This window comes from Falco rusticolus, chromosome 15, assembly GCF_015220075.1.
Source record: "Falco rusticolus isolate bFalRus1 chromosome 15, bFalRus1.pri, whole genome shotgun sequence".
NCBI classification, from domain to species: Eukaryota; Metazoa; Chordata; class Aves; order Falconiformes; family Falconidae; genus Falco; species Falco rusticolus.
In genome coordinates, this window is record NC_051201.1 from 1920077 (window position 1) to 1933317 (window position 13241).

Genomic DNA, 13241 nt, shown 5'->3' on the forward strand with positions numbered 1-13241 from the left:
GAGGAACAGTGCCACTCTGCACCTCAGCTGACTAAAATCTAGGTTGACCCTAATAATAATCTCCTAGCTGTCTCTTGTGCAGCTGTGCTTGCTCTAATCACAAGCACAGCAAGAACTGCTGTTTTTACACAAAGCCCAACTTCTACAGAAACATCTGAGTTGCACAGAGGCACAGCTGCACACATTTCTGTAGGGAACAAACCTCCTATCTGACACAGTATCCTTCCTGAAGGGAGAGCTGCCTCTCACATGTTACCTGAAGGCATAAAGCTGAACAGCAACTTCTGTGCTATACTCAGGAAACCTTGCAGACATCAAGTTTATTCTACACAGAATAAAAATATTACACAGAATGAAGACAATATATACATCACTTTGTAGGCACACGCCTACATGTGGGGAATGTTCTCAGTGCTTGGATGAGAAGGGGAGAGCTTCAGCACACCTGCATCATCATGGAGTTCACCATGCTATCAAAAGCCCTAGAGAAAGAAATGAACACAGAATATTAAAGGAAGCAGCTAGTTCTGCACAGCAGACCTCTTGTAAAAAAGCCAATGGCTAACAGTGCCTCTTACTGGTTAACAAGCTGGCTCTCCCTAAGCGGAATATATGGTTTTACTCTTTAACTACAGCATGCTCCATTGAGTAAATAATTACTTTTGATTAAGTAAGGGCAGGTCTTATCCTGGCTGTAGGGGACCCACACTGGAGCAGCTTGTGAAAAACTGCAGCCCATGGGAAGGACTCACGCTGAGAAGTTCATTGCGGACTGTCTCCCATGGCCTGCCTCAGCAAAGTATAAAAGAATTTGTTCTTGCCTAGGCAATGGAAGCTCCCAACAGAATTAAAATTCCCTGTGAGATTACAGGTGAGAAATGGTGGGCACTAGCCCTCACATGTGAGGAATTACACATGCTGAATGCCCACCTGTCCTCACCCAAGGATAAGTGCAGTTGTTCAGTCTTTAAGCTGCTCTACTTACCTACGTTTATTTTCATATTTACCTATGGAACAGGCAATTTTTTCTCCTCAGGAAATTAATTTTCTAACACCAGTTCTGAGGTGGGAGTGAGAATTCAATGAAACTTCTCATGAGACTATCAGTTTTCTGTTACTCAGTAAGGGCCCAAAGACAACACAGCTGTTCTCCATTCAGGCAGTTAGAGCACACATCTGAACTGGGCAACCACAGGGGTTATGCTCTTGGTCCTATTAGATCATAGATACACTAAAAGTTCCACAAAGATGACAAAAGATCAGCATGGTCATCCCACTTACCTGGAATGGATACGGTCCCCAGGGTTATAAAAAGGGTTGCACATTATGTCTGTATATGAATTATGCAGCTTTCGGAACATCTGAAAAGGGATTATAGTTTAATTATTTTTTTTTTTCTTCTCAGCACTTTATGAATAAGCGGAAGTAGTAAAAACACTGATGTGGCAAGTTGTGCTGATTTCCTGCACTTACGCTGCGGATCTCATTGTCTCGAAGTGCTGTGTTTGAAGAATCCACCACCATAACAAACTTCACCTTCGAATTTGTCACGTAGCCGTATCTGTGCATCTGTTAAGGCATGTGCTTCTGACACACCAGAGCCTGGCAAAGCAACTAAACCAAGGCTGGAATACACTCAAAGAAATAAGCTGAAAGGAAACATGATGTTCCTGCTGTGTCCAGCACATAGCTAGGACTAGATCAGGCATGTTTGGTAAGGTTCTGGATGACCTGATGGTGATCTTACAGTGTCATCTGACCAGTACCTTCAAGCTACCCAAACAGTGGCTGAAGTAGTTTTAACTGATCCATTTTAAACTCTAGTCTGGATTAATTCATCAAGGCTCTGTGTGCACCAGCTGATGCAGGACACTAGAATGCAGGAACTGTATCCCCTTTCTACCTGACTTCTGCCATCTTTGAGTACTCCAGGGCCAGTAAGGCATGCCTTGCAATTTCAGAAGCAGCTTCCCACTAACTATTTTGGAAAGGTTTTTCTCTTAGGAAACATTTTAACGACACAGCCACCTTATTTATTCTTGTTTGGAAGACCACAATCAGAGACCTGGAAAGATCTTCCAATATCGGCCAATGTGACCCACCTCCAACTTCATGAATTAACAACCAGTTTATGGAAACCCAGAAATCAGGTCTGCTGATGACTTCCATCTGTGGGATTCAGAGAAAAAGCCAAAGAAAGCTCAAAAAACCAACTTTGTGACTTAAAAACGCTGGGGAAGCTGTGGCCGTGGAGTACAGATCTTAGGGAAATCAGACCTGGGATTTAGGTACTTGACCAGAGATACCTTCATACTCCTGCTGCTTTTGCTGGAGTTTTATTGGAGTCTAAGCTTTGTCCTAGTCGCAGCCAACTGTTTTAACTAATCAGGGAATAAACCACCCAGTTTATGAAAGGTGAAGTCTAGCTGCACGAGGCACTGTTCACACATTGCACTCCCTCATGTAGGCTAAAAATAATTTTTTCCACCACCTGGTTGGGCAACAAAACAGATGCTGAACTGACCAAGGCACCCACCTTGAACCGCTACCTGACAAACTGGTCAGTGAACAAGTCTGTACATTTTCTGCTGATGTCTTTAACATGCCACCAAATAGGAAGAGAGTTTTCCCAGGCAGAGCCCCTTGCAAGAAAGAGCTTAAAGATACATAATGGCATGGCAAAAAGCATTAGAAAGATACACCTTGTAGTCTTCAGTGGGGTAAAGAAGCCCTAGGTACAGTTCCCTCTGATCTACAAGAGCCTTGCCCATCGCAGAGATCTTTTCATCCACAACATCAAGGGAAGTGTGCACAGTGTAGTGGAACTTCAGCTCATTTTCAGTTGGAACACTCCGGATGTAGAGGGGATAGTTCTGAGAAGGAGAACAAGTTACACTAACTAGGACCAGCCACTCTGCTGTGTAAAAGCAATGGCTGATGCCACAACACTGCTTTCACCCAAAGCACTGCTCTGTTGGAAGTAAACTATTTAACCATTTTACTTTCACAGCTGTCACAGCACAACTCCCCTTTACACCTTGCGGTACTTGTGAAGTGGATCTGTCTCCATGCAGCAGTGGTAAAAGAATCATTTGCACAGGCACCGCACAAGGCTCAGATCTCTCCACTGCTTGACCTGCCTCCTTGTGCCAGCAGAGCCTGTCCCCAGCTCTTTCTGAGGAAAACCCCTCTCCGCTCCTGGCAGCAGGACACCCCAGGGCACCTTCGCACTGTCCTTGTGCTCCCTGCACCAGCTCCCCCTGCCCTGACCCCAGCCTGCTCCTGCCCAGCCCGCTTCAATCTCCAGTGTCTGCCCTGCTCCCGTCTGTATCTGCCAAGGCTATGCTCTGTTTCTCTTGCCCCTGCCCCACAGCCTCACAGCAATGCTGCTGCCATCCTCACCCCTCTTCAGGCCCCACAACCCCGCCTGGCCCTGCTGCTCCACTCAGGACCTGCAGCCCCATACTCTGAGATCCAGCCCCTCTCCCCTCAGGTCTGCTCAGGTCCCACCTGACCCCCCTGCCCCCCTCAGACCCCACAGCCTGACACTCAGCCCCACTCCCCTCACCCATGTTCAGGTCCCACCTGACTCCCCTGCCCCACTCAGGACCTCCACCCCCACACCCTGAGAGCCAGCCCCTCTCCCCTCAGCCCTGCTCAGGCCCCACAGCTTCACCTGTAGCCCCCCAGAGCCCAAACTCTGGGACTCAGCCTCGCTCCCCTCACCCGTGTTCAGGGCCCACAGCTCCACCCGGCCCCTCAGCCCTGCCCAGGCCCCACAGCCGCCCCTGTCCCCTCAGCCCCCCAGCCTGAGGCAGCCCCACCCCCCTCACCCCTGTTCACCTCCACCCGGCCTCGCCCAGACCCTATAGCACCCCCCCGCCCCCCACGGCCTGCAGGCCCAACCCCGCTCCACCTCCTTGGCGATCACGGCGATGCACACCGCCATCTTGTCCCCGCCTCCGCCGGCCCCGCCCCGCCCCGCGGGCGGGTCACGTGACGCGGGCGCGAGCCGCGCTGCCGTAACGCGCGGGGGGCGCGCGGGGTGGCCGTTGCCATGGCGAGGGCGCTGGTGCTGCCCCTCTGCCTGAGCTGGGCCCTGGGCCCCGCCGCGGCCGCGCCGCCCAACCTCCTGCTCCTCCTCATGGACGACGTGAGTGGGGCCCGGGGGGCAGCGGCCTGTCAGCGGGGGGCAGGGGCCCGGGCCACCGGGAGGAAGTCGCTTGTGGGAGGTGTTAGGATGGAGGGAGTGGAGGTTCGTCTCTGGGGAGGGCGGCCTGTTTGTGACCCAGAAGGGGGCTGTGTGCCTGTCCCCAGAGGGGGCTTGGGTACCTGGGAAGGGGTCACTGTGGCTGAGGGAAACTGGGGGCTTGGCTCCACAGAGTGCTTGTTATGGTGTGTGGGCTGGTGGGGCTGGTCACCAAGGCAAGAGTGGGGTGGTGAGGTGGGGTCCCAGGGCTGGCAGAGGGGTTCTGGCGGCAGCCCACCCTCTCCTAGGCCCAGGGTCCTTGGCAGGGATAGGTTGAGCACCAGCACCTTTCAGGCAGGGCAGCTGTTCAAAAATGTCCTGAGGTCTGGGAAATTTCTACGCGGTGCATGCAGGGCTGGTCAGAGACACTGTGGCGGTGGTCCCTGAGCTTGCAGGAGCATCGTGGCCTGTGGGCTGGGTCCAAAGCTGGACTGTTGCTAAGGCAGAGACCTTGAAATAGGGGTTTCACCAAGTTGGCTGCCCGTGAGCCTTATCCTGTAAATTACTCTTCTGGACATCCTCCTAAGTACACATCAAGGGCCACTTTTGGGCCTGGCAAGATTTGTGTTTTGAGAGCGTGTCTTGAGCATTTATTTGCTGCTTTGTGCTCCCTAGAGCTCTGTTTCACTGACTCTGTGGAGCAGAGCTCTCCCTGATGTGCACAGTCTCCCTTAAGTCATAGTTTCCAGGCTCACACACCATCCCTTCCAGGTGGCACGGCCTTCGTGTTCAGCTGTGTGCCACATCTGTTCCCTTTGTCAGCAGGCTGGGGCCTGTGGGGTACCACGTGGACAAGGTCTCTACTGTGATTCATGGTCAGAGGTCTTCAGCACAGTGATTCAGGCATAACTCAGGGGCTGATGTGATGATCTGGAGAAGTCTGGTTGAAATAAGCAGGAATAGTTGAGTAAGTCTGTAGGTACTTACTCTGAAAGCCATCATGCTTTGTTGCTTTCTTGAGTCCTTGCCATATTTTGTGTAAAAAGTGGTGAAGAAATGAAAGGAAGGCCCAGGCCCAGCGTATCCCTGCCCTAGAGACACTGCATGCAAACCTCTTGCTATTTCTTGTGTCAATGTCCTGATGAAAACAAATGAGACCTCTCAGATCTATAAAGTCAAGGCCATATGCAAGCCTTTTGGAATTGATGCTTACACACCTACATACCTTATCATCAACCTAATCATCTTATCTATCAGTCTGTTCATAATGGCTGAGCAATTAATTCCGCAGTCCTTGACAAATGATTCCAGTGGCTGGTAAATGTTGAAAAACTGTGTCTTGGTGATTTTTCAAACCTTGATTGAATCCTTCTGAAGCTAAGACTTGGTTTTGTAGCCTACAAAAATAACTGGCAACCGAATACCAGTGATGGATGTGGTTGTCATAGCACTGAATAAGGTGTATCTACAAGTGTAGACAAAGAAAGTCCAGTACATTTCAGGACATCTTTTAGAAACCCAAACTTGCCTCCTGGAAAACTAAACAAGAAGAAAACTCATTCTGCTAATTTTTATTCTCTGAACTGGGGCAGGGGGAAGGCAACAAATCTCAAGAGTGGAAGTAATCACAGATTTGTTTCCAATGAAAAGTCTTTTCATTTTTGCATGTTTTCATTTTTGTAGTGGTCTTAGCCACGTAGGTAAGGAAATACGTTAATTTTCAACACATTCAAGTTGCTGCCATCTTCCTGTTTTGCTTCTCTAATAATATTTTCATGTCACTTCAGGTGTGTTTATAGTTGAAATGCATTGTGTGCTGTTTTAAACTACTTGAAAAGCTAATGAGGGTGGGTGTGTGACTCAAAGGGCGGGCAAGCTCTTATCACCTGTTTGGTTCTGTTCTGCCATTTCAGTGTGACAGTTGTTTTCATGGTGTTTCTACACTCCTGTACAAGATAATTGCCTTGTAAGCCTCATTTTTCTGGCCAGTTGAGCCTCTGGCAGTCCATCTCAATTTTCCATTCAGGAATATTTCCCCCTAAGCTGGCACTTGTAATTTTCAAGATGAAAGCTCCTTGGGACAGTGATTATCCCACTCTAGAAGTGTTGGTATGGCATGAGACATGATGAGGTACATATCCTGACTGGACCTTCTGTGAACTATTTATTTATTTAATATGCTGTTCATTAAAAACACTTCTCCATGGTCTTTTGACTTTGGTCTTTCACTAACTTCTGTGACTCTGTCACTGTGTGTGAATTAGAGCAATGTGATAATGGTTTTTTTTTTCTCCTTGATGGTAAAGATGGGGGTGATCCCACTGAATCCGTTTTAATTCCACGTCCTAGTGTTAGGTGGTACCGTTTAACTGCTCCTTGCTCAAACCTCAGCAGCCGGCTCTGCAGCTCTCCAACAATTTTTGTTTCCAAACTGCACCACTGCAGTGTAAATGTTAGACTTTCAAATGGGACCAGACAGATGGTTTTATAAAGATCTTGATACATTATGCCCTCCATATCAGTTGCTCACCTGATACGCATCTGTATTAAAGAAAGCTATTGCCTTTTTTAAAGCATAATATAATCTCTAGCAACCATGGTGCCTAATTGCTCATTAAGTTGTTCCCTTCTAGAACCTTCTGTTTTAAGTCACTTTTATTTGTATTATTACCAGTAATAGTTTTCAGCAATGAACGCAGTCAACATGATGGTAATTTTATGGTTTTCCTGGCATGTGACCCCTCTGAATTAGGAGGGAGATACAGGGTGAAACCACTGTCTTACAAACAAGCAGAGTGACATATAATGCCTCTGGCAGGTTTCTCCCCAGAGCTTGCTTTTAAGAGAAATGCTTTCTCTCTTTTTCCTGCAGCACTGCTTTTGAGTTTAGACCTTTTCCTTGCATTTCTAGTTACTTGTACACAGATGAATAGATTGAGCAGGCTGACATGGAGTCCTGGAGTCCAACACAAAGACATGTAGCCAGGGACTGAAGGGTCAGATTTTGCAGGTGTACAACATTGAACATACCATGTGTAACTTCCTTTTCCTCCCTGGTATGTTTGCATTTGCCAGTCTTCAGGCACTTGAGTAAGATTGAAGGCATTAGGGTTCTTACCCTGTTGTGCTACAAGTGTTTTAATGCCTGTTAGTAAGTCATTTAATCTCATGTGTGCCTTGGTTTCCCATTTGCCAGTGAAAAGCATAATAGTTCCCTGCTTCACAGGGCTGGGGAATATAATTTTTATCACGTGAAGTAATCCCTATGTAGGGAGATGAGCACTATAAAGATTTAGAAATGAAGGGATACAATAAAAGTGTTATGTGGGCCCAGAAGCATTGTTGTTGTGTAAGAGTAAAAGTACTTTTACATCTTTTGGTGTGTTCTTTTTACAGATGGGTTGGGGTGATTTGGGAGCTTTTGGAGAGCCTTCTAAGGAAACTCCTAACTTAGACCAGATGGCTTCAGAAGGGATGCTTTTCCTGGATTTTTATACTGCCAACCCCCTCTGTTCTCCATGTAAGTAAACTGGAGTTTTAAACTAGCATATAAGCATGCCACCTTCTGAGAAGATTGGGACGTTTGCCAGCATCGGACGTGAACTAGTAACCAAACCAGTGATTACCCCCAGGGCAGTTTGGATTTGGTGCTTTGATCTTGGATTTTGCTCCCTTTTTATTTATGTTTTGATTGGAAAACCTACAATCTTCAGTTCATACAAAGCACTGTTTCAGTGATCAAATCAGTCCATCTAAAGGATTTTTTTACTACATTATGGTTTAGTATTCTAGCCTTAGTTGTTGCATTTTTTGATCTTTCTTGGTTTGGGATAAACAAACAAAGCAGTATCTAAATTGTTGCTGAACATAGTTTGTTGGCTTTGGTAAGACTTTAATGCAAGGAGTGGCAGCAGGTCATGTCCTGCTTTTGACCCTGGTGGCTTGCAAGATTCCTGGAGAAAGGGACAAGAGATAAAAGAAACGTTTGGGTCTGGGAGACACAGATATTTTTATCCTTATTGTTTTTTTCTGTGGGATGGATTTTTTTTTTCTTTTTTTTTTTTTCTCAAACCTGATTGGCAGCCAAGAACTGAAACAAAAATGAGGAACAGGGGCTTTATATTTGGGATTTCATTTAGGATATAATTTGGCAGTGTACTGATGACTTCCTTGCTCAGAAAAGGCATTTAAGATATGAAATCCTGCTAAGTCAAGTGGTGGTACTGCATGTGCTTAAAGTTAAACATCTGTTTAAATGTTCCCTGCAGTAAGGACCTGACTTTTATTGTCAAAGCTGGACAGTTCTTTCTTCACTATTACATGACTTTTGTTCAGGCAAGCTTGAAAACTTAGCCTTAAGCATCTAATCAGTTTGTGTTAGGATTTCCTCTTAAATATATATGTACATCAGGAGTTCCTTTTATAATTACTGAGATAAGGGGCAGCTGCTTTGACTATTGAAAGTAATTACTGTTTAGCCATGGGTAATTTAACAGAGGGGCCAAATTTCAGTGGGGTTTGTCCTCACTCAAATGGTATTGCATCAGAACCTGACTATCTCCTTGGCTCACTGAAGAGGAGAGTTGCTGCGTCTTCTAATGTGAGTGATCATAGTAGCTGGCTGTGGCAAAAGGACACTGACATGCTTCAGTCAGCATGCTGTCCTCAGCTTTAATGCAATAATGTTAATATTAAGCAGAGAAAGCATGTAAAATAAAATGTTTTTTTGTTATTTGCAGCAAGAGCAGCACTGTTGACGGGCCGCCTCCCAGTCAGGAATGGTTTTTACACCACGAATGCACATGCCAGAAACGGTATGGGCTTCATTCCTGATTTTCCTTCCTCTCTCAATTTCCCTCTGCGCTTTGTAGGAAGTTTTGCTTTGGACAAAGGCTTGGCTCGGTGGTCTTCCCCCATGGATCTTCCAGAGTGGCACAAAAAGATTGCCATGTTAACTGCTGCTAATAAGCGTGAAATGTATTGCTTCCTCCTCATCAAGCAGAAAACCTCCTCGCATTAAGAGACATAAACAAGGCTGGTTGATCCATTTGCTTCTACTGGCTGAGAAATGTTTCCTCTGGGCAGTCTAATTGCTGTCTGGTGAAAGAAAGTCACATGGGGTGTATGTTGACACCCAGAGTAAAGAACAAGCTGCTTGCAGTTTTATTCAGCAGCCAGTTTTCTAACCATTTCAGCCTTGGCAGTTTTATAGCACTGTTGTGCCCGTAGTGCTTCTACTGGGCAAGATTACCAGTTCATAACATCCCTGGGTTGATTTTTGTTCCTGTGGTTGGTTCCAGTGTGACAGATGCCATATGCTTGGGCAAGAACCAGTAGCTACATGCTGCATTCACACTGCGTAATAGCAAACGTGCTTGGCTATCTCGGGCCTGACCAAAGTCACACCGTAGATTCTCAAGGGCCAGAGAACTGTGGACGTGAGATGTAATTTCTTTCAGCTCTTGCAGTCTGAGCAAGTTTATCAATCATTTCATTTAGGACAAATACGCCTTCAGTTCAGAAAATATAAAGCAAATCTGCAAGAGCAAAGGCAACTCCAGTGCGCACCTAAAGACTTGCTGTCTTTATGAACCCCTGCTTTCAAGGGTGTTATCTTCATTCCATGGTGGCAGCCCCCTTTATTATTGACTGTGGTGTGCAAGGAGATGGAGTTCTCCCTTTGATCTCATTATTAATTTTTTCTCTTAATCTTGTGGCCTGGGAGAACTTCCAAGTAGTGATATTGCTGGGATTTCAAATTAATTGCTATTTCTGATCCAGTAACAGTGCTTCTAATGATAGGTAACCACGAGCTGCTTGCTCTAATATTTGTAAGAGTCAGAAAGATTTTTGTTTGTTTTATGCAGCATACACACCACAGGATATAGTAGGAGGAATCTCAGATTCTGAATTACTGCTTCCAGAGTTGCTGAAGAAAGCTGGCTACATCAATAAGATTATTGGCAAATGGTAAACTTATTTTAAGATGTCTTGCTTTGAGATTTCAGTGTGCATGTTTACATATTGTGAAGGAGCAGCAGAACAACCTGAACTGCAGGGGAAAAAAAACCTGTTCTGAAGCTCAGATGTCCAACTTTTGAAATCTGTGGTGGATTTTCCCCCCTGCTGTGATCAATTTCTGAATTGAGTGTCACTATTGCAAGTACATACATATATCTTCATACAAAGAGTTGAAGAGGTTTTAGGCGGTGTGTGTGTGTGTGTATTTATTTATTTATAAACCCTTCAACTCTTTGTGCTTTCATCCATCTATCACACAATTTAATCAAAAAATCCAAGATGTTCTGTTGGAACTTGCCTTGAGCACCTACATGCTTTTTATCTTTGGCCCCTGATATGTTGAGGTTTTTTGTTAATAGACTAAATTGTGAAAGCTGCTTTTTTGGGAGCTAGAAGCGTGTGATACAGAAGTAGAGATGCAGACATCTCCAGGGCTACATCAAAGATTGTTTTTCAAGTGTAGAAAGTCAGGGTGGATAGGAACAGGCTTGACTGGGACAATTGATACCAGGTGTTTTAAAAGACCTAGAGAGCTGATGACCGCAAATACTGTGTTCAGGTTTGGGCCCCTCACTACAAAAAAGACATTGAGGTACTGGTGTACATCCAGAGAAGGACGACAAAGCTGGTGAAGGGTCTGGAGCACAAGGCTTATGAGGAGCAGCTGAGGGAACTGGGGTCATTTAGCCTGGAGAAAAGGAGGCTCAGGGGGGACCTTATCGCTCTCTACAACTGCCTGCAAGGAGGCTTTAGCGAGGTGGGGGCAGTCTCTTCTCCCAAGTAGCAAGCAACAGGAGAAGAGGAAACAGCCTCAAGTTGCGCCAGTGCAGGCTTAGATTGGATATTACAAAAAAATTCTTCATGAAAAGGGTGGTCAAGCGCTGGAACAGGCTGCCCAGGCAAGTGGTGGAGTTGCCATCCCTGGAGGGATTTGAAAGCCATGTGTTTAGGAACATGGTTTAGTGGTGGATTTGGCAGTCCTGGGCTGATGGTTGGACTTGAAAATCTTAAAGGTCTTTTCGCACCTAGATAATTTTATGATTCTGTGGTCCAATACTCTGTGAATATTGTCCTTCAGCTTTATGAATTTTCATGGAAGTACAGTATAATCTATGTAGAGGATACAGAAGAACTTCTAAAAAACAATATTTTGTGATGTCTGCAAAGAATCGGAATGGAAAAGCCTGAAAGATACTCAGATCAAATGAGCCCGGTGGAATTACCAGTCTAACAGTTGAAACTGGTGCAGTTGTAACATTCGAATTTCAAATGCGCTCGTGGGCTGTAATGGAATCCCATGGGGTCTGGGGATCTCTGAACAGTTGATTCACAGTTTGGAACAGTGCTGTAATAAATAAATGCATAAATAGCAACTTCAAAACTACAAAGATACCAGAGGAGTACTGCTTGGTTAACAGAGTAATTGTTAATGAAGAGACTTCAGACCGGAGTACTGTCAGAGAGATACTGTTTAGGAAAGCAATGGGATACAATTTATCTAACAGTTTCATTAACAAGTTAGAGGAGAGCACGTTTGAATTGTGGTTGGATTGACTGGTGCTGCTGAAGCTGGAAAGAAAGCAAACTAACCTAAGACAGTGAATTATTTATTACCACAAATCCAAACAGCAGAGTGGCCATGAAGAATCGGATCAGTGGGCTGAATGCAATAAGATGCAGTTCAGTGCTAATAAATGTAAATTCATACACCCAGGGAAAAGAAATAAACAACACAAATACAGATTGGTTCCAGGCAGTTATTTGAAAAACAGCGAATCTGGAAGGACCTGCAGCTGTTAGCAAGAAGCAGACTAAATACGAATGTGCAGTGCACTATCATGCACCCAAGAACTGTTAATCCTGGACAGGACGAGGCAGTCTCTACCATTTGTGCATGCCACCTGCTTCCTAGAAAGCTGTAAAGAAATGCAAAGTCCAGTAGTTAAATTGGGGTCTTACCATAGCCATGCATAGAATTTTAGGGCTTTTAAGGACTTACGTTTTCCAGCAGAAGATTTTTATATCCTTCCAAAATCCCTTCTAAAAACTTTTCAGGGTGTCCTGTGACAGTAAGTTCCACAGTTTAATTATATGTTTGCAAGTCAAGTATTTTCCGTGGCTGTTCTAGAATTTGTTGCATTTCATTAAATATCTTTCTCTTATTTGTGTTGTAGGAGGGAGAGAGTAATCTGCATCTCTGTAATTATTTGATACTTTTTTCAATTCTCTCCTCCTGTGAGATCTCTTAGGACGTACTCAGAATAAAATATTTTTTTCATGTCCCTTGTTGTAGAAACATCCAGGAATAGCTTTGTATTATCATATGTATAAATGAGGAAGGGATAGAATCCTGCAGGTCAGACTTACAGTTTCAGTTACATCACTGAGATATGTTCATAGCTGGAATGACGACTGTTTTCTGTTATAACTCATTTTGGAATAGCTCAGAATAACTCTAGGGATCATTTTACTTCAGGGAATGCATTTTATGTCCCTTACATCCAGGAAGTGTGCAGGGGGTGATGGCACAAAATGGACAGGTTGCAGATGCAGACTTGTGAGTGGAAGCTGGAATGATTAAATAAGCATTAGTCTACAAAGGTCTCTTTTAGAGACTGGGAGAGGATGGGCATTCTGTATCTTCAGCATGGTATAAATGAAGGAAATGTAGAATTTGCAGTGTAGGAGCTGCGGAATACAGAGGAGCTTTATCTTGAAATTAAGGATGGAGAATTTTCAAGCTGCATGGTAGAATGGAACTGCCATCAGGAGGAGCTAAACATGTTTTATGTTCACATGTGCACGTAAAGAACTAATTCTCATTTACATTCAGATCTCTTTGTACCATTTTGGCAGCATGAGTACTCCATAAAAGGGATGCAGATATAATGGTACATTTCATGAGCCTTGCTTTGTGTTTTTACAGCTTAGTGGTATGAAAGTGACTTGTCGTAGATCAGAATCCTCTAAGTAAAACGTTATGTACATCTTTGCAATGGCTTTGGGCAGTGTGGTCCATCAGTGTGGATCA

General features: G+C 44.8%; 2 protein-coding genes across 2 annotated transcripts in view; one reads left to right on the forward strand and one right to left on the reverse strand.

Moving 5' to 3' along the window:
• Positions 1-300: 300 nt before the first annotated feature.
• Positions 301-3979, reverse strand: TRAPPC2L (trafficking protein particle complex 2 like). Its single transcript, XM_037408672.1, has 5 exons — positions 3917-3979; positions 2701-2873; positions 1474-1561; positions 1282-1361; positions 301-482 (listed from the first exon to the last, which is right to left on the reverse strand). The coding sequence occupies exons 1-5, from the start codon at positions 3947-3949 to the stop codon at positions 437-439; spliced, it is 420 nt and encodes a 139-aa protein (XP_037264569.1). The 5' UTR covers positions 3950-3979; the 3' UTR covers positions 301-436.
• A 19-nt stretch (positions 3980-3998) lies between these two features.
• Positions 3999-13241, forward strand: part of GALNS (galactosamine (N-acetyl)-6-sulfatase) — a 48875-nt gene continuing 39632 nt past the window's right edge. The window contains exons 1-4 of the mRNA XM_037408668.1: positions 3999-4153; positions 7586-7709; positions 8929-9003; positions 10057-10159. Coding sequence (XP_037264565.1) covers positions 4058-4153; positions 7586-7709; positions 8929-9003; positions 10057-10159 — 398 coding nt within the window. The 5' untranslated portion in view covers positions 3999-4057. The remainder of the gene's footprint in view (positions 4154-7585; positions 7710-8928; positions 9004-10056; positions 10160-13241) is intronic.

Bases quoted from the DNA above. Each gene is read 5' to 3' on its own strand.
- TRAPPC2L (XM_037408672.1), bottom strand. From the start codon at position 3,949: ATGGCGGTGTGCATCGCCGTGATCGCCAAGGAG. The intron at 1,362-1,473 runs GTAAGTGCAGGA...ATCCCTTTTCAG, and splicing joins GAGACAATGAGATCCGCAGC to ATGTTCCGAAAGCTGCATAA. The intron at 483-1,281 runs GTAAGTGGGATG...TTCTTTCTCTAG, and splicing joins GGGGACCGTATCCATTCCAG to GGCTTTTGATAGCATGGTGA.